The 25,812-nt window shown below is 42.4% G+C and overlaps 1 protein-coding gene across 2 annotated transcripts in view; it reads left to right on the top strand.

The window, feature by feature from the left end:
- Positions 1–264: 264 nt before the first annotated feature.
- The window catches only part of Veph1 (ventricular zone expressed PH domain containing 1), a 198,172-nt gene continuing 172,624 nt past the window's right edge, over positions 265–25,812 (top strand). For both annotated transcript variants that reach the window (XM_059264718.1, XM_059264717.1), the window contains exons 1-3: positions 265–402; positions 9,802–10,017; positions 20,400–20,574. In XM_059264718.1, coding sequence (XP_059120701.1) covers positions 265–402; positions 9,802–10,017; positions 20,400–20,574 — 529 coding nt within the window. The remainder of the gene's footprint in view (positions 403–9,801; positions 10,018–20,399; positions 20,575–25,812) is intronic.

Here is a 25,812-nt window from a genome sequence, read left to right as displayed (position 1 = left end):
CTCTCTCCCTCTCCTTTGCCCTCTCCTCCCTGCTCCTGCTATCAAGGTCACATTCTGAGCTCATGCCATCTGCCAGGCTGCCACTGTCCACACTGTGTCATTTGTTTCTGTTACAGAGACTGCCAGAGGAGACCCCAAAGTCTGAAGAACAATGGCCCTTTGTGGAATATGAAGTGTACCTATGGCTGCATGGTTTTCTCTCTCTGACGGTGGAGAGCTGAGCATGGCCCTGGGTCCTCAGAAAGCCAACTGATCCAACTCACCATGCATCAACTTTTCAGACTGGTTTTGGGACAAAAAGATCTTTCAAGAGCTGGGGACCTCTTCTCTTTAGATGACGCTGAGATTGAGGACAGCCTGACAGAAGCTTTGGAACAGATTAAAGTCATTAGCTCATCTTTGGTAAGTAAACTGGTTTGTAGACTAGACCTCTAAAGTAGCCAGTCGCGGAGGCAAAGATTATATACCTCCCAGCAAAGGGAACGAGGAAAGGCCAGTGATGTCTGTAATGTGTGGTTTAATTGGTATCTTAGAAAAATAAAACTGAACAAGCCATTATCTTAGGCCAGCTTTCGCCCCCTCACGGAAACCTGAATGTTGGAAATCTCACAAATGGATTCTTTGGGGACTATTTTTACATCCTTGAAATGTCATAGAGAAGAGGGGTGTAACAACTTTAAGAAAAGCAGACCTGCCAAGCCGCACAAGTACATCAGCAAACAAGGCAGGCAGGGTGTGTGGCGGCTGAGTAATGAAGGGCGGCAGGTGACGCCTCTGGCACACTGGTAATATGAGACACGGACTGCCAGAGCGCGGCTGCCAGAAATGACAGTTGCCCAGGGCTTGATGATGCTGATTCTGTTTACTTATGCATTGCCTCGCTCTCTGTAAAAACCTTTCCTTTGCTTCATTTTCTACCCGCCAGTCTCCAGTTAATTCAACTCCGTGATTAGTCCCAAATATGAGCACAAACCTTTAAGATCCCAATCGATCCTCCCCTTCCTTTGTTTTGTCTCCGTGTTAAAATTATATAGTCTGAAAACGCATCCCAAAGCAGAGACATGTGCAGCATCCAGTGTGGTTTGACGTCGGTTGACCTTCCTGGTTGGGCTTAGACCTTCCTGCGGATTAGTCCTGCTTCAAAGACCTCAAGCGCTAAGCACCTGTCACATTCACATCCTCACGACTCAATAGTGTTTGCCCACACTTAGCACAGACACCCATTGGGAGGGGCAAGTTGCGGGACTTGAGACACTGACATGTGTTCAGATTGTAAGACTTATAAAAAGGAGCTCCGGCAAGCGTCGAGGCTTTCTCCACATGCCTGTCGTCATGTTCACTTGCTCCTCACTCTCTCTCTCTTTTTTAAAGATTTAGTCATGTATTTCATGTATGAATGCTCTGTCTTCATGCACACCAGAAGGATCAGATCCCATTACAGATGGTTGTGAGCCACCATGTGGTTGCTGGGAATTGAACTCAGGACCTCTGGAAGAGCAGTCAAGTGCTCTTAACCACTGAGCCATCTCTCCAGCACCCTGCTCTTCACTCTTAATGCACCAACTCCCCCACTGGCCAACAAGGTCATTGCCCTAACATCCTTCTTTGACAGCAATTTACTTGTTCCAATTTTTTGCCAGACCATTAATCAATGTATTCTGACTCAAAACATGGAGCATTGCTAGTGCATTTTCACACTCTGGGTAGTATTCCTGTGCTGTTTCCAGCAGCTCCCTCCTTCACTCCTCTAGAAGTAAACCGCCTGAATAGGTCATTGCTATTCCTCTTCCTTGGAAAAACTACTCAGGCTAAGTTCCCGAAAGCCTGTGCTGTTTCCACCAGAGGTCACTAGTGGCCTGTGCTTTCTTTTGTTTCTTTCAACCTGCCTCACAGATGTCAGAACTTTAGGACTGGGCCTGTTACGTGTCCCCCACTGGTTCAGTGAAGGTGCCGTTTAAGTCAAACATGCCTTTAGGAGGGCGGTTGGGACTAAGTCCTCTAACCAGCACCTCACCTAGCCAACAGTTCCTGACTCTTCTTCGCTAACTGCTGTCTCACTGCTCTTCCTCCAGCTAGCCCCAGGGAGCAGTGGGAGCCAGCCACTCCTCCTTTTCCTTCTCTGATTGGTCCGCTGTGCCGACCTGGCTGACCTGCCCATTAGCTGTGTTAATTCTATTCCTTAGGATGTGGCCCAGGTCTCCCCTGTAGTCTGGCTCTTTCCTGATGACCCTGGATCACAGTAATTAATTCTTATTCTCAGTTCTTCTTTACGAACAGAGCTGACAGTTTCCTTTTGAATTGCCTTTTCCAACCTCTCTCCAGCACCGATCTTTTCCTCGGGACCCCTGACAAATGGCCTCTTCTGCTTGCTGAATCGTGAGACTGGGAAAGTTGTTTTATTGTTTTTCTCCCTCTTAAATTTCTCTTTGTTAACTATTGACTCTGTATCACAAGGTACTTTGATGGGGCCTTGAGCAAGGCTCCTGCTGTGGATTGCTCCAACTCTGCTACTAACAGAAGGATGGAGAGCAAGATCCTCCATCTAAGATTAGCAAGTAGAATTTAGTTTCCCAGGAATTCTGAGAAAGAAATCAGCAGAGAGTGATTTATCATGCTAGTAGCTGGAAGAGATAGTACTCCCTTTCCATGTTCTCTAAAACTGTGTCTGTGTTGCCCACTCTTTCTGCTGAGATCAGGTACTTCAGCACTGCCTTCAAGTCTGTGCACCATCTATTACCACCACCACCACCAGCAGCACCATCATCATCATTTTATGCTTCTCTGGACTTCTACTGTTGCTTACGATTCAAGAATCTTGCTGGGTGGTAGTGGCCCACGCCTTTGATCCCAGCACCGGGCGGTGGGGTCAGGTGCAGAGGCAGGTGGATCTCTGAGTTTGAGGCCAGCCTGGTCTACAGAGTGAGTTCCAGGATAGCCAGGGCTACACAGAGAAACCCTGTCTTGAAGGGAAAAAAAAAAAAAAAGAATCTTGACAAAGACACAGCTCTTCCAACAACAGTTGGAAGTTAAAAGTTACTATGTGTGATGACTAGTGTTGATTGTCATCTTGACAGGATCTGAAATCATCTAGAAGACAAATCTCCAAGCACACATGTGAATCATTTAGATTGGGTTTATCTTTGAGCATGTCTGTGAGGAATTGCCTTGATTATATTAATTGACGTGGGAAAGACCCACCCTAATAATGGTTGTTGCCATTCCCTGGGTTTGGGTTCTGGACTTCTAAAAAGGAGAAAGCTCGCAGAGCACAAACATTCATTGTTTTCTACTTCCTAACTTTGGATACAACTAGACCAAGCTGCCTCAAGTTCCTTCCACCAGAACTTCTCAGCCATGATAAATAGTAGCCTGGAATTGTAGACCCAAATTGTAAACCCTCTCTCCCCTAAGTTGCTTTTGTCAGAGTATTAATCACAGCAACAGGAAAAGAAACTAAGACATACCACATTCCTCCTTTTACCCAGAAGAAATCTTGCTACTCAAACATTTTACTAATTTTTTGTCTAAGTCTCTGTTTTCAGCCATTAAGGTCCAGCCTCAGTTCCTAAGAGAAAAACTTCAAACCTTTGAAGAACAGTTGTCAGGTCTCATTTATGGCTTCTCTTTCCAGCTAAATATTTTTTTTAAAGATTTATTTATTTATTATGTATACAGTGTTCTGCCTGCATATATGCCTGCAGGCCAGAAGAGGGCACCAGATCTCATTACAGATGGTTGTGAGCCACCATGTGGTTGCTGGGAATTGAACTCAGGACCTCTGGAAGAGCAGCCAGTGCTCTTAACCTCTGAGCCATCTCTCCAGCCCCTAAATATTTTTAATATCTGTGGGTTTTCCATGGTAAGGAAGGTGTCTATGTCAGGGAAAGATTGTAACTCGTGACATCCTGCATAAAACCCTCAAATTAGTGGTCAACAAAACGCAATTTGTCAGTAGGTGGGCAAAGCTATACAAATTGTGCTATATAAATACAATTTTGATATAAGTTACAACCCAAAGGTCAGGAAGATCGAGAGCAAAACAGTGTCTTGTGGACATGACAGGCTCCTGAACTCATGAATTCACAGCAGCTGTGGTTGCTGCCCAAGACCTGTGCAAGATCAAGCCAGTCAACATTCCAGCATGAAGGAGGGAGGAGTTTATAAGCCCCGGCCCCTAGCTGAGGAGCCACTGGCAGTTATTGGCTTTGAGGAGAGGGGGAGTCAGTTTTTCTTTAAAAGTGTGACCCTTGGTAGATCAACCATGCATGCTCCAGTGGATGTCCCCATACCTTTGAGTACATTGACAGCATAAATTTGTCTCAATTTTTTTTTAACATTTATTTATTTTATTTTTTATGTGTGTGAGTGTGTTGCCTGCATGTATGTATAACACATGCATGCCTGGTAACTTCAGAAGTAAGAAGAAGGCATTGGGCAGGGCAGTGGTGGTGCACACCTTTAATCCCAGCACTCGGGAGGCAGAGCCAGGTGGATCTCTGTGAGTTCAAGGCCAACCTGGTCTATAGAGCGAGATCTAGGACAGGCATCAAAACAGATCCCTGAGACTGAATTATAGAGGGTTGTTAGCCACCGTATAAGTACTGGGAATTGAAATTAGGTCCTCTGCAATAGAAACAAGTGCTCTTAACCACTGAGCCAACTTTCCAGCCTTCAATATGAAGTTATTAAAAAAAAAAATGAGGACACAAAATTGGAAGCTGGTGAAGAGGTGAGAATGGATCTGGGAGGAATTGATGGAAAAGTAGGAAATTAATATGGTCAAAATACATTGTATGAAATTCTAAAAGAGTTGATAAAATATTGTATTTTTAAAAAGAAATAACAATAAAGGCATAAAGAAAGAGAAAGAAAGAAGAAGGGAAGGAAGGAAGGAAAGAAACAAGGAAGGAGGCAAGGAAGCAAGGAAGGAAACTTGGCACAATAGAAGTGCTTGCATATTTCTTTCCAGTACAGTTGCCCTCCCTTAGACCCTTAAATTAACCTGTAGCTAGACTATGGCATTCAGTCATGGGTTGTTTAACTTCTGTATTAGAAATGCATGACTTAAAAATTATTAGTAGAAAATAACTTTTATGTAAGTTATTATATTACACTTTTATATAATGCTAAAAACTAGAAAAATTTTCAAGTTATTTGGTGTGTATCATAATATCTGAAATGCACAGATCTCTAAAACCGGTTGTTTTTCTTTATACTGAGAACCTTAGAAGTATATAAAAAGTATATAAAAACTAGAAAAGGTTTTAAACTTCATATAAATGCTATCGTAGCTTTGATACTATTTTTAATTTATCTAGCTTGGTACATGTAGTTTCATTCATTTAGTGGATGTAATATTCCATTATATGAACATACCACTATTTATTTATCCATTCTCATTTTTGATCGACTTTCACTACTTAAATAGTGCTACAGGGAACATTCTTGTCATTGATTATTTTGGTAAATATGCGCTTCACAGGTTCTCAGTGTAAAGTAAAATGACTGGATTTAGAGATCCTTGAACTTCCAGTATTATAATATGCACCAAATCGCTTTCTAATGTGAAGGGTGTGTGAAGGCTCTGGCTGCTCTCTTCATCAGTTGCTGCACCTGTCAGATGTTAGAACTTAGTTTTGATCTAAATAAGTCTAGTGAAGCAGTATGCAAATGCTAATTAGATCGGTAGCTCATTACTAGTGAGGGCAACTATTTTTCATGTGGTATTTACCACTCAGGTTTGTATAAAGTGCTGTTTCTAGTTATCTGCTTTCTCTTTCTCCTTTGTTGTAGGGAGGGGTATTGAGACAGGGTCCTACTCTACAGAGTAAGGCTGGCCGAGTGTAGCTAGAGTTTTCCTGGTCCTGCCTGGCCCATGGTCAGGACAAATCTCTCTCACCCGCCAGTCCCGCAGCTGCTCAGACCCAACCAAGTAAACACACAGAGACTTATATTACTTATAAACTGTATGGCTGTGGCAGGCTTCTTCTTATCTAGTTCTTCTATCTTAAATTAACCCATTTCTATTAGTCTATAAGTTGCCATGTGGCTCGTGGCTTACCAGTACCTTACATCTTGCTTGTCATGGCTACTGGCCAATCAGCATTTTATTTATACAGAGTGATATCCACAGCAGGCCGAGCACTGTCTGTGGAGTCCAAGTAGACTTGAACTAGATTCTGTTGTCCCAGCCTCTCAGGTTCTAGGATTACAGGTGTGCAGCACCACACCTGGCTTGTTTTCTTTTTTTCTTTCAAAGGGTTTTAATGTTCTTTTCGGTTCTTACACTGATTCTCTGTCACTTACGCATGTTGTACATCTAGCATTCCAGAATGCAGCTTGTCCCTTACTCTGTAGGCCTGGTAAGACAAGTGTACCCCAAATCTGCTCTAGGTTGGTCTTACTCTCTAAGAGTCTTATGTTTAGATACTCATGTTTCATAAATGATTCTGAGAAAATGCTCATTGGAAATTCTTTGTACCTATAAACTAACCCGAAAACAAAACAAAACAAAAGAGCACCACAGTGACAGTGCTTTCATTTCTGGAGATACACCATTACCATCCACTTACTTCAGGCTTCTTTAATACCTTTTATATAAAACTGTGTGGTTTTATTCTCCTAATTGTTTTCTCCTGCATGTATGTCTGTGCAACACCTTCATGCCTGGTGCTCATGGAGGCCAGAGGAGGGCACTAGATTCTCTGGACCTGGAGCTATGAATGGTTGTGGGCTGCCACATGGGTGCTGGGAACCGAGCCTCCTAGAGCACTATTACAGTAATGTGCATGCATCTTTCTCTAAATGTGGAGGCATTAGATATTCTTAGGTAGGGCTAAAGATGACATTTTTTTTTTAAGTCTTTTCTACTTTTTTCAGGTGAATGTAACACAATTACTTTATTTGTTCTTGTTGTATGTATGACGGATGTGGTAGGAGTGAGCATATGTATGAAAGTCAGAGGACAAGTTTTTATAATCCATTCTGTCCTTCCACTTTCCATGAGTCCAGGGATGAACTCAGATCATTAGGACAGTAAGTGCTTTCCCGCTTAGCCGTCTCACCCGACCCTTAGTACAATTTTTTTTTTTTAGTGATTTTATATCCACCAAACTTAATCCATTGTCATATAATTCTGACAATCTGTCTATGTACATTTCGTCATTTGTGGGGGATGGAGTCAAATTAAGAGCACTGGCTGCCTTTTCTGAAGACCCAGGTTCAGTTCCCAGCACCCATGGGGTAGCCCACAACCACGCATGACTCTAGTTCCAGAGAACCCATGCAGCGCCCTCCTCTCGCCTCCATGAGCACCAGGCATAGAAGTGCTACACAGACATACATGCAGGCAAAACATTCACACACATAAAATTAAAATTAAAAGTTACATTTGAAATGCAGTGAAAGGATTCACACACAAAGAAGGTGAATGATTTCTGAGTTGCTGAGATGCCATTGTAAAACACAAGGCACTGGGGAACACGTCTCCACTGGGGAGGGGAACTGGGGTTGAGGAACAGGGCTAACAGGGCTCATGGGGCTCTGCCTTGCACTGTCAGCTCCTTTTCTACATCATTTGTACCATGTCTATGCTTTGGCTTTTAAATGAATGGAAATCAATTTAATTAATGGCTCAGTGGTTAAGAGCACTCATTGTTCTTCCAGAGGACTGAGGTTTGGATTCCAGCCCCAATGTGGCAGATCATAACCATCTATAACTCTAGTCTTAGGGGATCTGATACCTTCTCTGTCCTCTTCAGGCACTTACGTGTTGCATGGATGTACATGCATGCAGAACACTCATACACATAAAATAGAAATAAAACTTTTAAAAGATTTAAATCTAAAAGTTTAAACAGTTTGTTTCTAATTTTAGAAGGAAAATTGTAGGTGGATTTTTCTGTTCTGCCAGCCAGCTCCCAAATCATGACACAGAGACATTATAAATTAAAAAAGCTTGGCCAACAGCTTAGGCTATTTCTAACTAGTTCCTATAACTTAAATTAACCAATTTTTATTAGTTTACATCCTGCCATGTGGCTTTCTCTGCTTCTGGCTGGCAACCCCACATTCTTCTTCCCATGTTCTCTTTGCCACAAAAATCCTACCTAGTTATTGGCTGTTCAGCTTTTTATTAAACCAATCAGAGTGATACAACTTCACTGTTTGCAAAAAGATTATTCCACAACATTTCCCCCTTTTGTCTAAATAAAAAGGAAAGGTTTTAACTCTAACACAGTAAAACTATATACAATAAGAACAATTATTAGATAAGAATTACATTTACAATGTCCAGTCCATTTGTATTTGGCAAATTTGGAGAAAGTACTGTATTATTTATCCTATCGTAATCCAAAGTTTTATACCTAAACCACTTTTTGTCAAAATTTGTATTACCATTATAAAAATTGGCTGTCCAGTTTTTTATTAAACTAACCAGAGTGACACATCTTCACAGTGTACAAAAGATTATTCTACAACAGGAAAAAAAACACAAAACTCAAAAGCTTGATTGATTTAACTGTCTAAAACTCTTATTCTGTTAATAAACAGCAATTTTGAAAAGGAATGATAAAGCATGAGCAGATTTATAATTCAAATGTTGCCTTAATATCCTTAGTAGGAGAAAATAGTCTTCCAAAAGAGGAAAACAAAGAAAATGAGGTCGGCTTAGGAAAAATGACTTAACACTCATTGCCCAGTTCCCAGTGGAGGAAACACAAACGGCCAATAAACACATGAAGAGGCATTCTTGCTTTGATTTAAGAACGTGCCTATGCCAACCAGTAATGAGATACTGTTTTCCACTGATCAAATTAGCAAAAATTAAAGATGCTTTGGTTCCTGCAAAAGCACGATGAAGAGATTATATTTTCACCCAGACAATGGGAGTTTATATTAGTAAGATCTTTCTGGAAGGTAGTTTAGTGGTATGTAGTAGGAGCCTCAAAATTATTCCTGTCCTTTGCCTCAGAAAATTCCTCTTGTGGAGAAAGAAATCTGGGCTACAGGTAATCACAGTGTAGATACAGGTTCGAGATGTTTATTGCCCCCATTATAACACTAGTAAAAAATAATGTTAGGAGTGAGAACTGCCAGTCGGCCAACTGAGCGGGATGGTGCGGGCATCTGAACGCTTGTCTACTTATAGTCTCCTGTTCTGTGAGACTCCCGGTGTGGTGTTCAGTCAGACCCACTTTCCAACTCAAAGCAATAAGCATTTTTGTTGTATATGTTTGTTTTTTCACATTTAAAGATTTTAAGGGATCATATTTTTTTTTCTTAGTAAAGATGATGACGTATTTGGAAGGTAATTAAGACAGGGAGATGGAAGGAAATTTGGGTGGGGAAAGCTAACCTGGGTTTGTTACTTATTTGAGTTGAAAAGGAAGCAATGAAACATTGTGTTCTACTGGATTCTGAAAAAGAGCTAATAAGGGAAAATTATAAAGCAATGTGAATTTTTTCCATACACATGACTAAAACATCACTGTAAAAAAAGTAACTTCTAATCTTGTCTGGACTTGAAACTGAAATGGCCTGAAGAGTCACCTGCTTGCACACTAATGATCCCGCTCCTCTGGCCAGCTGTCACCTTCCCTTTTGTTAGTGACAGCAGGTGCTTGGGTGTATGTTCTGCCTCTTCCACAAGAGGAAGGCCAACTGTAAAGGTCTTTACAGCCTTGCTCCTCAGCACACGGTGACCCGACACATGGCATTTTCAAAATGATTCATTACTGCTTCCTTTTAAGGACAACTTCCTAGACTGCTTATTAACTCAAAGGTTTTCTTTCTAAATAGGATTACCAAACTAATAATAATGACCAGGCAGTGGTTGAAATCTGTATCACAAGGATCACAACAGCCATCAGAGAGACGGAATCTATTGAAAAGCATGCCAGGGCCCTCGTGGGACTGTGGGATTCCTGCTTGGAACACAACCTGAGACCTGCAGGGAAAGACGAAGATACTCCACATGCAAAAATCGCGTCTGACATCATGAGCTGCATCTTGCAGGTAGGTCGCTGTGTGACAGCAGGCGATTTGATACTGCATTGGCAGCTTAGGTGAACACGATGCCTCTGAACTGAGAGGCAATTTTGTGTGGCTCTTAGATACTGTAAAAAGACACTATAAACCACTGATAGATTAAACCAGCAGGTTGCTAAGTAATAAACTGAGGAAATCCTACTGAGTCCCTGCTGTATGTATGTGAGCTATACGATAAAGAATTCACAGTAATACCTGAGCAGGCATGAAGGTGTGCTTGGGGAGGGTAAAGGAGGGTGTCGGGCGCCCTTCTCTATCACTTCCCACTTTCTCTTGAGGCAGGGCCTCTCCTGAACCTGAAGATCAGCATTGCAGGCACATTCAGCCGTGCTCAGCTTTATAAGAGGGTGCTAGAGGTTTGAACCTGGGCCCTCGTGCTTGTACAGTAAACGCTTCTGTCTACTGAGCCATCTCCCCAGCCTGACTAACTCATTTTAAGTCTATTTCCCTATGTATTGTGAATACCCGTCTGTTCTACACGTAAGAAATTGGCAAACCCATGTCTTTAAGTCTCTGCTTTGCCATTTCTTTACATCTCCTCTTTGCCCTTTGTAAATCAAAGGTAACAACGCCCACCATTTGAAACTGTGAGACATCAAGGTGACATGGCATGTGAAGTGCTTGTCTATGACAATTGCAGTTCAATCAGTGATCAGCAAACATGGTGATCTGTAGCTAGCAAACAAATCCACAGCCTTGTAGGCCACTAGAAAGAAGTTTCTAGCTAACTCCAACTAGGACACAAAAAGGTTAAAATCTCACACTACTGACTGGTGGTGGTGGATGAAAATGAAGAAGGACCTTCATTACAAAGCTTTCTATATGTGGTGTCGACACAATGTGGAGCACCTAATTCAAACCACAACTTACTCAAGGCTAGGAGCTTCCTCTGACCAAGTTACTGTATGGATTCAGTCATTGCCCATCTCCTAGAGGAAGCCCGAAATGAAAGATACACAAGACATTCTGCTTTCTAAAATAAATACAAACTTGGAGAGGGCAATGAGGATGAAAATGTGGCACAGGGGTATTATAACTATCAGCATAGTCGATGTACTAAAATGAAACTCTAGAGAACTGACAGAAGTCTCAGAGCCAATACCTGTGATGGTATTGTGTTCCCCAAAATATTGTGCACCCTAATAAACTTATCTGGAGTCAGAGAACGGAACAGCCACAATATTAAACATAGAGGTTAGGCAGTAGTAGCACACACCTTTAATCCTAGCATTCCAGAGGCAGAGATCCCTCTGGATCTCTATGAGTTCAAAGCCACACTGGAAACAGCTAGGCGTGGTAACAAGAGCCTTTAATCCCAGGAAGCGATGTCAGAAAGGTGTATAAGGTGTGAAAACTGTGAACTAGAGGCTGGTTAAGCTTTCAGGCTGTGAGTAGCAGTTCAGCTGAGATCCATTTGGATGAGGACTCAGTCTGAGGGAACAGGTTCAGCTGAGGAATTGGTGAGGTGAGGTGGCTGTGGCTTGTTCTGCTTCTCTGATCTTCTTTGTTTTTATTAATAAGACCATTTAAGATTCATGCTACAAATACCTGATTTTAACCTCATCATATGAGTCACGTTTCCTCAACTACCTTGCTTAGGAGACCCGATGTCATATGTTAATCAGCTTTGCGCTATCTACTGTCTCACCACAGTTACCGCTGTAGGAGAGCCTATGAAGAGGGAAGTAATCCAAGATGGCTGACAAGGGATCCAAAAGGGACTAGAAGTAATCTATGAATCAGGAAGTGTATGTTTTTCTGTGTTGTAAGAGGACCTAATGTCTAGCCTCCTTGATTGCACACACGCTGCTTGTGTAGGCTTCCCCAGCCAACACTGTGTGAAAGCTTTGAGTAAAAGGACCTCGGATGGCTCAGCATTTTTTCTTCAGAATTCTCATGGGGGGAAACTGGTTGTATAAAGTTAGAAGTTTACTCAACAAGCAATCCCTTCTCTATTATTTACCTGTAGAGTGATCTTGGACAAATTCACACTTTTGTGTCTTTATTGCTTCATCTATAAAGTACAGATTAGAGGAGTAATTGCCTTGTGGTTTTGTTGTGGTGAAAAGAAATGACCAGATAGTAAATAAAATAAAATAAAAACACATTCGGGATATAGGCAATACCATGTGATCATTAACTCCAGCTGATACTCATCTGCAAGGCATCACTCTCTTTTTATTGTTATTTTGCCTGCGTGTGTTTGGTGTGCATGTGAAGGCTAGTGGTTGACTTTGGGTATCCTCCTTCATTGTGGTTGACTTTGGGTATCCTCCTTCATTGTGGTTGACTTTGGGTATCTTCCTTCACTGTGTTTGACACTGGGTATCTTCCTTCATTGTGGTTGACATTGGGTATCTTCCTTCACTGTGTTTGACATTGGGTATCTTCCTTCATTGTGGTTGACATTGGGTATCTTCCTTCACTGTGTTTGACTTTGGTTATCTTCCTTCATTGTGGTTGACTTTGGGTATCTTCCTTCACTGTGGTTGACATTGGTATCTTCCTTCACTGTGGTTGACATTGGGTATCTTCCTTCATTGCACTTCACTTTATTGAGTCAGGATCTCTTGATGAAACCAGAGCTAACCAGCTTGCCCCTGTCTACACCTCCAAGTGCTAGGAGATAGCTAGGTAATAGGCAAGCCACCACACCTAACCAGCTTTCCTGTGGGTTTGAGGGGGCCCTAACTAGGATCCTCATATTTATGTGACAAGTGCTTTATCTACTAGGCCATCACCCAACCCAGCATTTGACTCTTTACAACGAGCTATAATTCAGTAATTACAACCATTGGTGATTGTTTGCCTGTCTCTACTCTCCCCAAATTATGTTTGCTTTTTACATGGAGGTAGTCCTGGCACCTAAAATAGCACTTGGCAAAGAGTAGGTACTCAGTAGCATTTACTGAATGAAGTAATGTATGGGCTCAGGAACAGTAACGATCCTGTGGTTTCCTTAGCAACTAGACTTCTCCAGTGGGCTTCTGGATGTGGTCCTTGAACAGGAGGATGCAATGGGGACAAATCAACAGACAGACCTGCTCCCTTCTCACCTTTCAAGAACCCACTGGGAAAACCAGATAACTGTGTCAATTAGATTTCTAGCTAGCTATACTGGTAAGAATCAAGCATTCTGTCTGTCCGTTTGATGAAGCTGGATGACTATCCAAGGAGCCCCATTTTAATAAGTGAAGTTGAACATCTCTTGAGATTGTTGCTTTTCTATGGCTCCAGTTGAATTCAATCCCTGGGGACAGAAGGGCCTCTCTGTTGCTGTCACCTGAGATCTGTATCTCTTCTCCTTTGCTTTATTCTTCCCAGTTTTAAAACACTCAGAAAGGTTCCCAGAGTGCATTTTCAAAAGGAAAATCTCTACCAAGAGCTCAAATGGTGCTAATCAAGTTGAGAAATGGAATCCTTGGCATCGTGGAACAAGGCCCTCTTGTTTCAAGTCTCCAGTGAGGTGTAGCAGTCCTCAGAGTAGGTTAATTTCCATACTGCAGTGCCCTCCATTTGTTCCCTGAGCTCTGAACTTTGAAGATAATATTCACACCAGCCCGCTCACATCTGTGCCGAGGGCCAAACTCCGTCATAGGCTGTGGCATTATCAGCTGCTGTTAAAGTGGTTTATTTGTTGTAGAATGGTGACCACAGGACTTTTCTCTGCCTGCATCCCATTAGCAGCCCTGTGATCCAAATAACTCTAAAGATAAAAATGACTTGCTGGGTCCAGATCTACTGCATTAGAATGCCTTTGAAATGAAGCTCAGCCGCTGGGGCGAACTTGTTTGTTATCTGTTGGGTGCCTGGGATTCTTCTTTGTCCATGTCATCCTGGCCTCCAGCCCCTTTACTCACATCCTGTTGTCCTCAGCAGGGCTTGTGGCTTTTGATACGGTAGGGGCTGTCTAGACACTGTTTTGAGATGATGTGCCTTTGGTGGTGACCGCTCAGAATTTAGACGAACTCTTTGCTTAATGTTTTACTTTTTGTTTCATTTGAGAGATTTCCAAATGATACATGTGGGGAGAAGACAGAAAAATCGAGTGTGTCGGAGTTCGTTTTGCTTTTGATTTTTAGTGATGACATTAAACACTTGAGGGGAGGATTTTGTGTTGGATCCACACGTCAGAGGCATCCAGAACCGTTCTAAAAAGAATACGGTCTGATTGGTTCAGAAGGCCTATTCTTTCAGTGCTGTTGCCAGGGGCTAGCTCACTCCGGAGATGAAAACAGAAAAGAGTGATTTCCATTCATCTGATCCCTCCTTGTGTTTGTCTTGTGCTCACAGTTAGCAAGGGCCCTTCCTGCTGCCACCCCCTTTGGTTTTTTTACATTACACATAAATATGCTTGAGACCACAGTAAACACCTTTAATCCCAGCACTAGGGAGGCGGAGGCAGGCAAATCTATGTGAGTTTGAGGTCAGCCTGGTCTATGTAGTGAGTTAAAGGCCAGCCAGAGCTACATAGTGAGACTCCGTCTAAAAATAAATAAATGACAAAAAAATTAAAAGTGCCTGAAGATCTATTCCTCTAATAGAAGACATGTACCTTTCTACTTTCAAGTTACTCTTGGCAAAAGACTCCATGTGACAAAAGTCCCTTTGACATGAAGTTCTTTTTTGGAAGTTTCCAATGTTAGGGCTTTGACCAGTTGTTGTAGAGCCAAGTTTAACTGTCAGAAGCCTCCATGTAATGGAGAGATTGGATGGCTATGAACACAGCCCAGGACCAGACTTGGGGCTAGGGTAGCATCTGGTGCTATGACAGAATTAACATGAGTGTGAATCCAAAGAAGCAACAATATAGCATCATTGAGAAAAGTGAAAACCTTGCTGAACACCACAGCCTGAAGAGTGTATTAGCAAAAGGAAGACAGATCACTATTTTGACATGCATACTCAAGTGTTAATCAGAGCAGGTATTAGAGACTGAATTTGATGGATGAAATGTTCTGGTCATCACAGATGATTGTAGAATAAGTGTGCTATTTTAACCAGGTTCTACTGTGGTCTTTTTTTTTTTTTTTTTTTTTTTTTTTTTTTTTTTTTTTTTTTGGTTTTTCGAGACAGGGTTTCTCTGTGTAGCTTTGCGCCTTTCCTGGAAATCACTTGGTAGCCCAGGCTGGCCTCGAACTCACAGAGATCCGCCTGGCTCTGCCTCCCGAGTGCTGGGATTAAAGGCGTGCGCCACCACCGCCCGGCTTCTACTGTGGTCTTGATGGAATACATTTCAGTATCTCTTTGAGCTCACCCGATCTTGGGAAACTCTGGTTTCTGGCCTGGCCTCTTGGTACCTTGATAATGTGAGAGGGACGTTTTGATCTTACCAAAAAAGTCTCCTGCTATAGATGAGTCCCTTGGCTTCACTATTATGTGTCAGCCTTCTAGAAATCCCTTGGTGTGAGTTGGCCTCAGTAGATCCAAGCAATTCTATGTGGATGAGTGCTGGGCCTGGGAGGAAGGAGGAGCCTGTCTCCCAGGGAGGCTTCATGACCTACTACATCAGCAATGGCCAGTCCAGTCAGGCCCATATATACTTGCTAGAAGGTGGGGAAGGCAGAGCAAGATAATCAGATAAGCCATCAGAGAATTCTCAAGGCAGGCCATGGTCTTGACTCTGTATCTGGAAAATTGATGGAATACAGGAATGAGTTAAAACATATTAGCCATTTTGTTTGTGTGTTTGTTTGTTTGTTCCTAGTGACTAGGAAAATAGGAATACTTAGGCAAAATATATTTAATTGGCTTGTTTTGAAAAATTTACGAATGGAGATGGGCTAGGCACATGGAACTCAAATGTTAACAGGACCTGATTTCTCCCAGCTTGCCTTTCTGATCCTGTATTTCCTTAAGTTTCATTCAAGTTCTCTCCTGCCTACTGAGGTCACGTGATAGTGACACCCATAAACTATTAGTACCTTGAATCCAGCAGGAAAATCACAATCACAGAGTCCTCTGAAGACTCCTTAATTAAATTTGGTCACGGCTTATTCTTGAGCCATCATTTGAACCAGGGAAATGTGGCTCTCTGCTAGGCTGAGTCACTTAATCACTCTGACCAAATAGAAATGCCATCAGTAGAACTAGAAAGATCCTCAAGGAGGAGTTAATGTGAAATCTCCAAAAGAAGGAAAGCAAGACACTGGGCAGGGATTAATGAGGCTGAGGTCTGGAGGTGGAAAGGAAATCATCACAATACCATTTTCTGTCACTTTAGGAAGTGTTATGGGCTCAGAGTGTTCCAAAGTTATTGCTCCCAACTCACTGAGTGTCTCAGCTACCCCATACCATTTCCTTTACTTGACTCACATACTCAGTGTGGCCAGCTGCATCATCTGGCACTGGCACTGGCACTGTGTACTGTTGACTGTCTTGGACCCACCACTGCATGTCATGGTCATTCACAAAACCCTAAAACAGGTGGTGTCTGGATACGCACAGAATGTTCGGACCTCTACGTACACCAGGTTTTAATCCACTCAGAAAACTAACTCAAAACTGAATGTGAGAGCTTTGCCTCTTTCAGAAAAGAGTTCATCTCTCGATGATGCCTTGTAATTTAGCCCCAGACCAAAATGAATTGTAATGGAAGTGAGCAAATTTTCATGTGTTCAGTTAGCTTCTGTGTTCTTACTGGTGAGGCATCTGTTCAAACCTTTTGTCTCTTTTCTCCTTTGGCTGCATGCCTTCTTCTTACAGATTCCAAGTTTGTTTGTTTGTATATATTCTAGTAATGGTTAGCCCTTTCTGAATAAATGGATCACAAATATGTGTCCTTTGGATTATCTTTTCATTCTCTTAGAGTATCGCTGAGTTAGAAGTCCTTATCCACTTCACCTTCCCCTTTTTTATTGTAATGTTTTAGTTAGATTTGAGGAACGTCTCACTAACCCAAAGCCACTGGGGACATTGAATAAGTTCCTTTTCCACCTTTTCTTTGGTTTTGTTTTGGTTGGCATAATGGTAATGGTCACAACACTGTTTTCTCCCATTAAGTGTCCTTTTTGACTTAACCACCCTGTATCTAAGATACTGTGATGTTGCTCAGAGATGCTGTTTATCAGTGGCAATCTTGGCCTCATGTTCCTTCTGTGGTCTTTATTATAGGGTTTGTTATATTCCACACCATCTAAGAATATAACATTCCCTTTAAGCTGCTAAGAATGCTTCAAGAATGAAAGTGACCCAGGCTTAGCGCTTTTCTAGTCAGAATGCAAGCTCAGCTGCCATAACAAAGGCCCCCAAAGAAAGTCAGTTAAACTACACAGGGCATTTTTATCTCTCATAGACAATTCAGAAGTGTCAGGCCAGGGCTGATATGGAGGCTCCTCTTTTCTCTGTACTACACAGAGTTTCTAACTCATGGTCCTAGACAACTGCTTCAGTCCTTGTTACCGGGTCCTTGTTCCAACTAGATTTAAAGGGAAAAATGAATTAAAAAGCCAAGTCACATCATGCTAATAGTAGCCTAAAGGTTGCACACGTTAAGCCTTCCTTGTTTCATTGTCTAAAGCTTTGCATGTGGCCACATCTGATTGCAAAGAAAGTGGAAAATGCTGTCTGCAATCATGTGGCTATCCCCGGCAGAAACCCAGAAACCAATTACTAAAGAAAAAGGAAATACCCATTTACTGTTGGAGAGGTAGAAGTTTCTATCCCATCACCCTTGCCCACTGCTCCAGGCTTCCCTTCAATGACCATAATCTGATCACTGTAGTAACCTAGACATTGTAGTAACCTAGACAGTTACTCAGTATATGCCCTATTTGGAGTGTCCTCATTACTTGACCTTCTTTCCAAGGTCATTGGTCCTTAAGCAGCCTGGAGAGTCTTTTTGTGCCAGTCAGTTGATATTGTGTCTACCCTGAGACCGACTTATCAGAGACTGCTCACTGGGAAAATGTGATGACAGTCACTGTTACAAATGATCTGGAGAGTTGGGTAACATCTCAGCCAGCAAGAGGGTGACAAAGACCCGAGTGGACTCCATAGTCTGTTTTCTGTCACATGCCCTTCCCAACACACTGTGTTTGCAGTGACAGCCATCACCAAGATAATGTAGCCACATTATCTTCTTTCTTCCTCCCTACTCCCTGCCTGTGTATGTGTGCTAGATGCATGTGCGCATGTTTCTGTGTGTCTGTGTGTGCGTCTGCATGTGGAGGCCAGAGGTTGATGCTGGGTGTCTTCCTCTGTTCCTCTGTTGCTGTGCCCCCCCCCCTTTTTTGAGACGGGGACTCCCACTGACCACGAAACTCACCAATTTGACAAGACTAGCAGGTAGAAAGCCCTGGGAATCCTCCTGTGTCTGCCTTCCCAGTGATGGGATTACAGGCACCTGACATCACGTTCAGCTTTTTACATGGATGATAGGCAATGGCCATATCTCAGCCTAATTACATTTATTCATTTGTTATTCAGTCCACCATGTTTACTGAGGACCTACCATAAGCATGGAATTGTTGGAAGTAGTAGAAAGCACCATCCATGGATGGAATAACTAGTACCTTTCACACAGAGAAAAGCAACCACTTTTATTTATAATATAACGATACAGCACTATGAAGTCAGCTCCCAAACACATTGCATGTAAACAGTTCTGCCCATAGTCAATCTACGTGGTAGGGATGGTGGTTGTGAATATATTACAATTTATCTACAATTATCTCCTAATTAGCTAAGTGCCGATGGCAGCATTTAGGAGACCCTTAAGGTGAGTCACAGAATAAATAAGAAGAGAATTATTTAAGAATCTAGAATGCCTTCAGGTTTTAGCCTTATATTTATTTTTTCTTTTGAATATCATTAACTAAAATGTTAGCATTTTTAATTGACACACAGAGTGTACTGTGTTTCAGTCATTACTTGTAACGTGCAATGATGTCAAGGCCACTAGTATTTCCTGCCCCTTGAACTTGTGTCATTTGTCCTGACAAGCTGTAAATATTAGTGCTTGTCCTATACAAATGTTTTTGGCGCCATTATCTGATCTCCTTCGATCCTGTTCCAGCCAGAGGGTGTCAAGAAAGACTTCTAGAGGAATGGACACCTTAGCTGGGACTAAAGTGATGAGTTCATCTGTGTGAACTAACCTTTTTAACTACACTGTGAGAACGTGTAATATTTCTGTTTCCACGTCTAGCTAACTACACCTTACAGTGCTCTCCACTTCCATTCACGTTGTTGAAAATGATACGATACTCATTCTTTCTTATGAGCAAATAGTATTCATGTATGTATGTATCACATTTTCTGCATCTGTCCATCCTTGATTGATTTTAAAAGACCAACTGTTATAGGTTGTTGTTTGGCTCTTTTTGGGGGGGTCCGACACCCAGCTCTCAAATAAACCACACACGGAGGCTTATTCTTACTTATGAATGCCCAGCCTTAGCTTGGCTTAGTTTCTAGCCAGCTTTCCTTAAATTAACCCATCTATCTTTTGCCTCTGGGTTTTTCCCATCCTCTAACTTCTGTAAATCTTACTCTTACTCCTTGGCTTGCTGTATAGCTGGGTGGCTGGCCCCTGGAGTGCCCCTCCTTCTCTGGCTCCTAGATCTTACATCCCTTTCCTCCCAGATATATATTCCTCCCTCTATATATTCTCTCTGCCTGCCAGCCCTGCCTATCCTTTCTCCCATCTTGCTATTGGCCATTCAGTGCTTTATTAGACCATCAGGTGTTTTAGACAGACACAGTAACACAGCCTCACAGAGTTAAACAAATGCAACATAAACAAAAGTAACACACCTTAAAATAATATTCTACTCCAACAAACATCAAGCTTATCAACATTCCTTCGGTTGTTTTTCTCAAATATAAAAATGATGCTCTGTCCCTCCCCTTGACCCCTGTTCGCCCTCGGGTTAGTTCCAAACTCTTCAGCCTCCTTGTATATACCCAGGTCCATTGGCCTTCCCTGTTCCTGCTGATTTTCCTACGTAGAACACTACAGCCACACTGAGTTACCCACAGCTCCCTAGGAGACCACGTTCTCCCTCACCTCTGCACCTCCACAGTGGCTTTTCCTTCTCCAGTCTTTACCTCACCATCACCCAGCCACCCTAACCCATCCCTTGAGTCCCAGCTAAGGCACCCATTCTTCTAGAAGTCTTTCTTGACACCTCCAGGCTGAATGGGTGCTCCTTAGCAACCTGCACCTCACGGGTCGTACCTCCGGTGAATGCTATCAACTGCCCCTAATCTTCCTGTGAGACCAAGGGGGCGGCAGGCTATGTTAACAGGGCAGGGTCTGTGTTTTCACAGCTGCAGTCGAGGAGCCCAGCAAATGGTTTTGAGATGGATGAATAACGAACGTTTGTTGTCTTCTCATATTTCCTCAGAATTACAACCGGACCCCTGTGATGGTACTAGCCGTCCCCATCGCAGTGAAATTCCTCCACAGAGGTAACAAGGAGCTGTGTAGGAACATGTCCAACTACCTATCCCTGGCTGCCATCACCAAGGCCGATCTCCTGGCTGATCACATCGAAGGGATAATAAAGAGCATACTCCAAGGTACAGTGCAAGAACTGAGCTGGGATGTGTTTAAAAGAAACTCAGTGAATTGCTCATGGCCCCTGTGAGTGAGGCCTAGTACACAAAGGGGTGAGTTAGATTGTTTTTTGTTTTTTGTTTTTTTTTTTGGCCTCTGCTGATGGTTGACTTGCGATCATGCCATAATGTCTCCTGGGCCAGCTCAGTATGTTTCTTTACCTGGAAAATGAAGTACTTAGAGTCAATAAGAAAGTATGAGCTTCCTGACAGTCCTATGATTCTCAGTCCAGAAAGCTGTGTAGCCCATGGTTCCTGTCAAAGTATCCAACTCCGGGCTGTGGAGAGCTCATTCTGTGACAGGTCTCTCAGTGGTTGATGAAAAAGCACTCTTTACTTTCATTTCTGAAATTAAGAAGTATCCTTGGTTGCATAAAATACACAGAGCCAGGCTTGGTGGCACATGCCTTTAATCTCAGAACCTGAGAGGCAGAGGCAGGGGCATCTCTGTGAGTTCAAGGACCACCTCCTCTACATAGTGAGTCCCAGGACAGCTAGAGCTACATAGTGAAATCTTGTCTAAAAAAAAAAAAAAAAAAAAAAAATCAAAACAAAAAATACACAGGAAGGCATATGATGACTTCTCTAACTCAAATATGACTTGAAACTAATTTACAAGTGCATTAAATACTACCAAAATAAATATAAGGACATCTTTGTTATTACATCATTTGAATCAAAGAGTTCAAACTAATATTTTTTTTGGGGGGGGTCTTATCTATCTGAAACCTTGTTTTCTTTCTTTCTTTCTTTTTTTATTTTTAAGGTATTTCAGGTCAGAGGACAATATATCAAATGACTTGGTATGCATCCAGATATTCCCAGTCCTCACTGATAAAAATGCATGAGGTCCACAGGCATTGCTGCCCATAGATTTATTCAGACCCCGCAGGCTCAACTTCTTGCAAAGTGCTCCTGCGCTCCTAGTCCGAGGGTTTCTTGGAGTCTCCAAGAACGTCCTGGATGTGCTCTGTGCCCAGTGTACCCAGGCCAGCCCACAATCTATATCCTTTTGACCAGGCTTCTTAGCTTAGTACACTGTGGTAGCATTCTCCTCATGACTGTTCCCAACAGGGGCCATATGGAGGCTCCATGCTGTCCTGCCAGAATGCTGGCCTCTGCCCTCATGTGATTCCTCACCTGAAGCTTCAGGAGCCATGAGTCCTGGGACCTGGAGTTCCACGTGGCAGCCTCTGGCGGCAGAACAGCAATCATTCTCCCTGGTGTTACACCTTGGTTACACCTTGGCAGACAGTTGCTCATTTCGGTACCACGCTGCTTTTACTGTGTTTGCAATAAGATAGGGAGTCCACTCTTTCCAGATGTGTGGCTCAGTGGTAGACCTCTCACCCAGATGAATAAGGCAAGAGGTTCAATCCCCATTGCTGGGGGGCGTGGAGGGGGAGGGGACGACCAAAGTATTCCCTTTCCTTTCCTGAAACCTGAAATTAACTGTCCACCTATGCATAGCCCCCATCCCACCCTATCTTCTCACACACTCCACTTCACCCCACCCCTTCTAGCATTCTTGGAATGCCTACTGTCTGCCAAGGAGGAAGGTTTTGTCCTCACCTCAAGCTCAAGTAAGGAGGCTCCTCCTCCGTGTCACCACAGACTCCTGGCCAGGCTAGCCCACTGTCAGCCAGATGCCCAGATATGCCTGACCACCAGGGACGGTGAAGTGTGTCACTCAGCCTGTGCTTCTCTGTAAAGATTTGCCATTAGTGGTATTAGTCAGAGGTTTTGTTCCTAATTTTCTTTGGCTTCAGGATCAAATTGCTAATTTTACTTCACATGTAATTGAATTTGATGCAAGTCCAGAAAAAGCAATTATGCTTTTATTTTTACCACCTTGAAAATATTTTTTGAAAAAAAATTCATAAAAACTGCAAACACACCAGGCATTTTAAAACTATGGGAAGTAGACTAGTGAGCAACAGATTTATATAAAAATGAATTCTCTCTTTCAGGCTGCCAGGAGCTTAGCTCATACTTTTGAGGCTTTTTGAATGTTATTTCAATGACAAAGAGATCTTTGAAACACAAAATCAACTATAAGTGCACTGCAAGCATTTGAAATAAACAAATAATTTGGTTTATGTGATCTGGCACTCTGAAAATTGCCCGAGAATCAATAGTAACTTGACCTGTGAATGGCTGGGGCTGCGTATTCCAGGGTTTTGATTTTGAGGGCTGACAAGACTATAAAGCTCCATCCTCTGCTCATGTGAGCTGCAGAGCAAAAGGGATTCTGAGTAGTGAGTTCTTTGCTCTGCGAGTCTCCATTTGATGCTCCCTGTGAGCAGCTTTAGTGAGCTCCTTGGGGGTCTTTCTTCATTCCGTGTAGCCACGTTCGACTCTTGTCTTTGATCGGTGCCTGTCTTCTTTGATCTGAAGTATCCTAATCTGTAGGCTGTTGTCTTTGATCTGTGCCTGTCTCATTTGATCTATAGTATCCTAATCTTCATTCTCCTGGACGTCTACTCTTACAAAAGGGTTAGTGGTCATCTGTTCAATGACGATACTTACATCTGTACAAAGACTTTATAATAATAAAGTCTGGCAATTTTCATGTCAAACGTTGTGTTAATCCATTTGAACAAACTAGATCAGCATTATTGTGAGAACTGCAAAACAGAAATCCTATTATCCCATTTTCCTGGACAGTAACACTTTAAGTAACAAAAAACCTTGCTATAAATGACTTGATGGAGAGAATAAAGAAAAGGAGGAGGAGAAAGAAGAAGATAAAGAAGAAGAAGGGGGAAATAGAGAAAGGAAAGGGAGAAGAGGGGAGGAGAAACAGAGAGAAGGAGGAAGGAGACAGAGGAAGAGGAGGAAGAAAAGAGGAGAAGGAGGAAGAAGAGGAGAGAAAGGAAAAGGAGGAAGAGAAAGAAGGGGGAGAAAGAGGAAGAGGGAAGGAAAGAAGAGTAGGGTGAAGAAGAGGAGCCACTCTTTGTTAGCACATGAAAGTTCATGGGTGGATCAGACTTCCCATTGACTTAGCGTGGGCCTCAGTGGTGGCCCTGAAGGCTGTGGCTAAGCATCTTCTGCTGTATTGCTTTGCATTTACGTCCCACAGCATGTCCAGCTCACATCACTGTGAATACCGACTGCACAGAGTCCATATCCAATCTGATTTTCTGTGTTCGATCCAACTCTGGCAACCTGACTGTTTCTGAACTGACACATCATCATTGCAGGTAGATACTGTCTATCAGTTGTCTGCTGAGATCATGGGTGACCTCAGAAAAGGAGCTGGCAATGGACTGCAGCGAACCCACATGAGTGGGGAGTTAGGAAGGAGTGGATCCCAGAAATTGGGGCAGGCTGCTGTGTGGATGAACAGGGGCTGTGTGGAAGCCACAAATGCCCACCATGTCATTGTATACACAAGCAGCTGACTAGAATTAAACTCTGGCCATTTCACCTCAAAGCTACCTCTGCCATTGAATCCCGGCTCTACTGAATATTGGTTGTGCTTGTATTTTTCTGAGCACTGGTTTCTTCTTGTGTAAATCGAGATGTTCGGACAATGGCATAACACCACAGCTGAGTTTGCTCTCGATGGATATTAGCTAAGATGGTGATGGTAACAATTACGACAGCCTGCCTATATTTGAGTGCCAGGAGACCCACTGTTTCTTGTGTAAACCTACATCTTTCTGGAGTATCTGGTTCTTAAGATGAATTAGATGTTCTTTCCCTGTGGCCTTTCATTTGTGGCTAACGCCTTCCTCTTGGGTCTCTTTGGTGGGATGAGCTTTCAAACACGGAGCATCACTTCTCATGGCTCCTCACGTCTGTACCATTGTTTTCCTCTCCAGTCATAACAAGCAGGTTCCCTGCTAGTTCACGGACTCAGCCAAAAATGACTTAATTCTGAGTCACTTTGCAGGATGCCCTCTGGTCCCTTCCATGTGGCCTGCCCTCTTGAGTTATCTCTGGTTTTCTTGTCAGCACTGGGCAGTGTATAGCTCATGCCTGATCATAATCATAATGGTCTAATCTGTCTCCATAAGGACTAAATGGATGTCTCTCTGTTTAGAAGCTTAATGCAACCTTAAAATGAGGTTGTTTCTTTTAAGTCAGTCAGCCACACAGTCACATCTTTATTTCTACTAATCTCCTCCACTACATCTTCAAAGGTTTTCTTTGTTAACCCCCCCACACACACACACACACGTACAGGCTAGTTATTTTAGTATATTCAGCAATTTCTTCTGTGTTCTTGGTTTTAAGTCAATCTTTTAAGCTTCACATAGTACTTACATTTTAAACTATTTACTGTTCCCCCCCACCCCATGGGATTCAGCTCAATGCTTTTCCAGGGCAAGGCTTATAAAATATGCTTCTTGCATTTCAATGTGTTTGCATTTCTTCCAAGGTCTTTGTCAACTATAAATTCCTTAATCAGTGCTACTCTTTCTTCAAAACACCAATTCAAAGGTTGACCCTATGAGGTGCAGGGCCTTGGTGTGCCAGTACTGTTTACCTTTAGACTTGGCTCATCATAGTCCACTGATTATAGTTTTCAAAATTGTACCATATATTACAAATCAAATTCCTCATATATGTTTATAATTCAACTATGAGAAACTATATGAAATGGGATTGTATATTTATCCCTAAAGGAAAATGTTTGAATAATTCTAAGCCAAGTTTTACAATTTTTCCTTATTACTGGGTAGGTATGTACAGCTTAATTAAATCTAAGTACAAAATTCATTTTGTTCAGGTTGTTTAGATTGCACTTACCTATTTTGTATCCTATGACTTCTTGAAATGAGAAGAAAAATTATAAAAGGTTCTCTTTTGGAAGAATTAAAAGTACAGAGTGTACCAAGCTTTGCTGCCTCCCTGTGGGAGGACTTACCTTTTTGGAGAAGGGGATGGGTGGGTTGTGGGGGGGAAGGCTGAGGGGGAGCGGGAGGAGGGATGAGAGGGGGATCTGTGGTGGGTATGTAAAATGAATAAAAAAATTATTAATAAAAAATAAACACAATAAAAAATAAACACACACACAAAAGTACAGAGTGATTGCAAACTTGAATACTGACAAGTCAGTTATACTAGTGTCTTTAAGTCAGCCATCAGAAAAACTCTGTCCCATTTAGCTTTGTTAGAAAATTTTAACAAATAATGCAGTGAATAAATCATTAAAATCTTATCTGAATTTTCCAGAAAATTGAAAAACAAGTA

The sequence above is a fragment of the Peromyscus eremicus genome, chromosome 6, assembly GCF_949786415.1.
Source record: "Peromyscus eremicus chromosome 6, PerEre_H2_v1, whole genome shotgun sequence".
NCBI classification, from domain to species: Eukaryota; Metazoa; Chordata; class Mammalia; order Rodentia; family Cricetidae; genus Peromyscus; species Peromyscus eremicus.
This window is presented reverse-complemented; position numbering and strand designations above follow the sequence as displayed.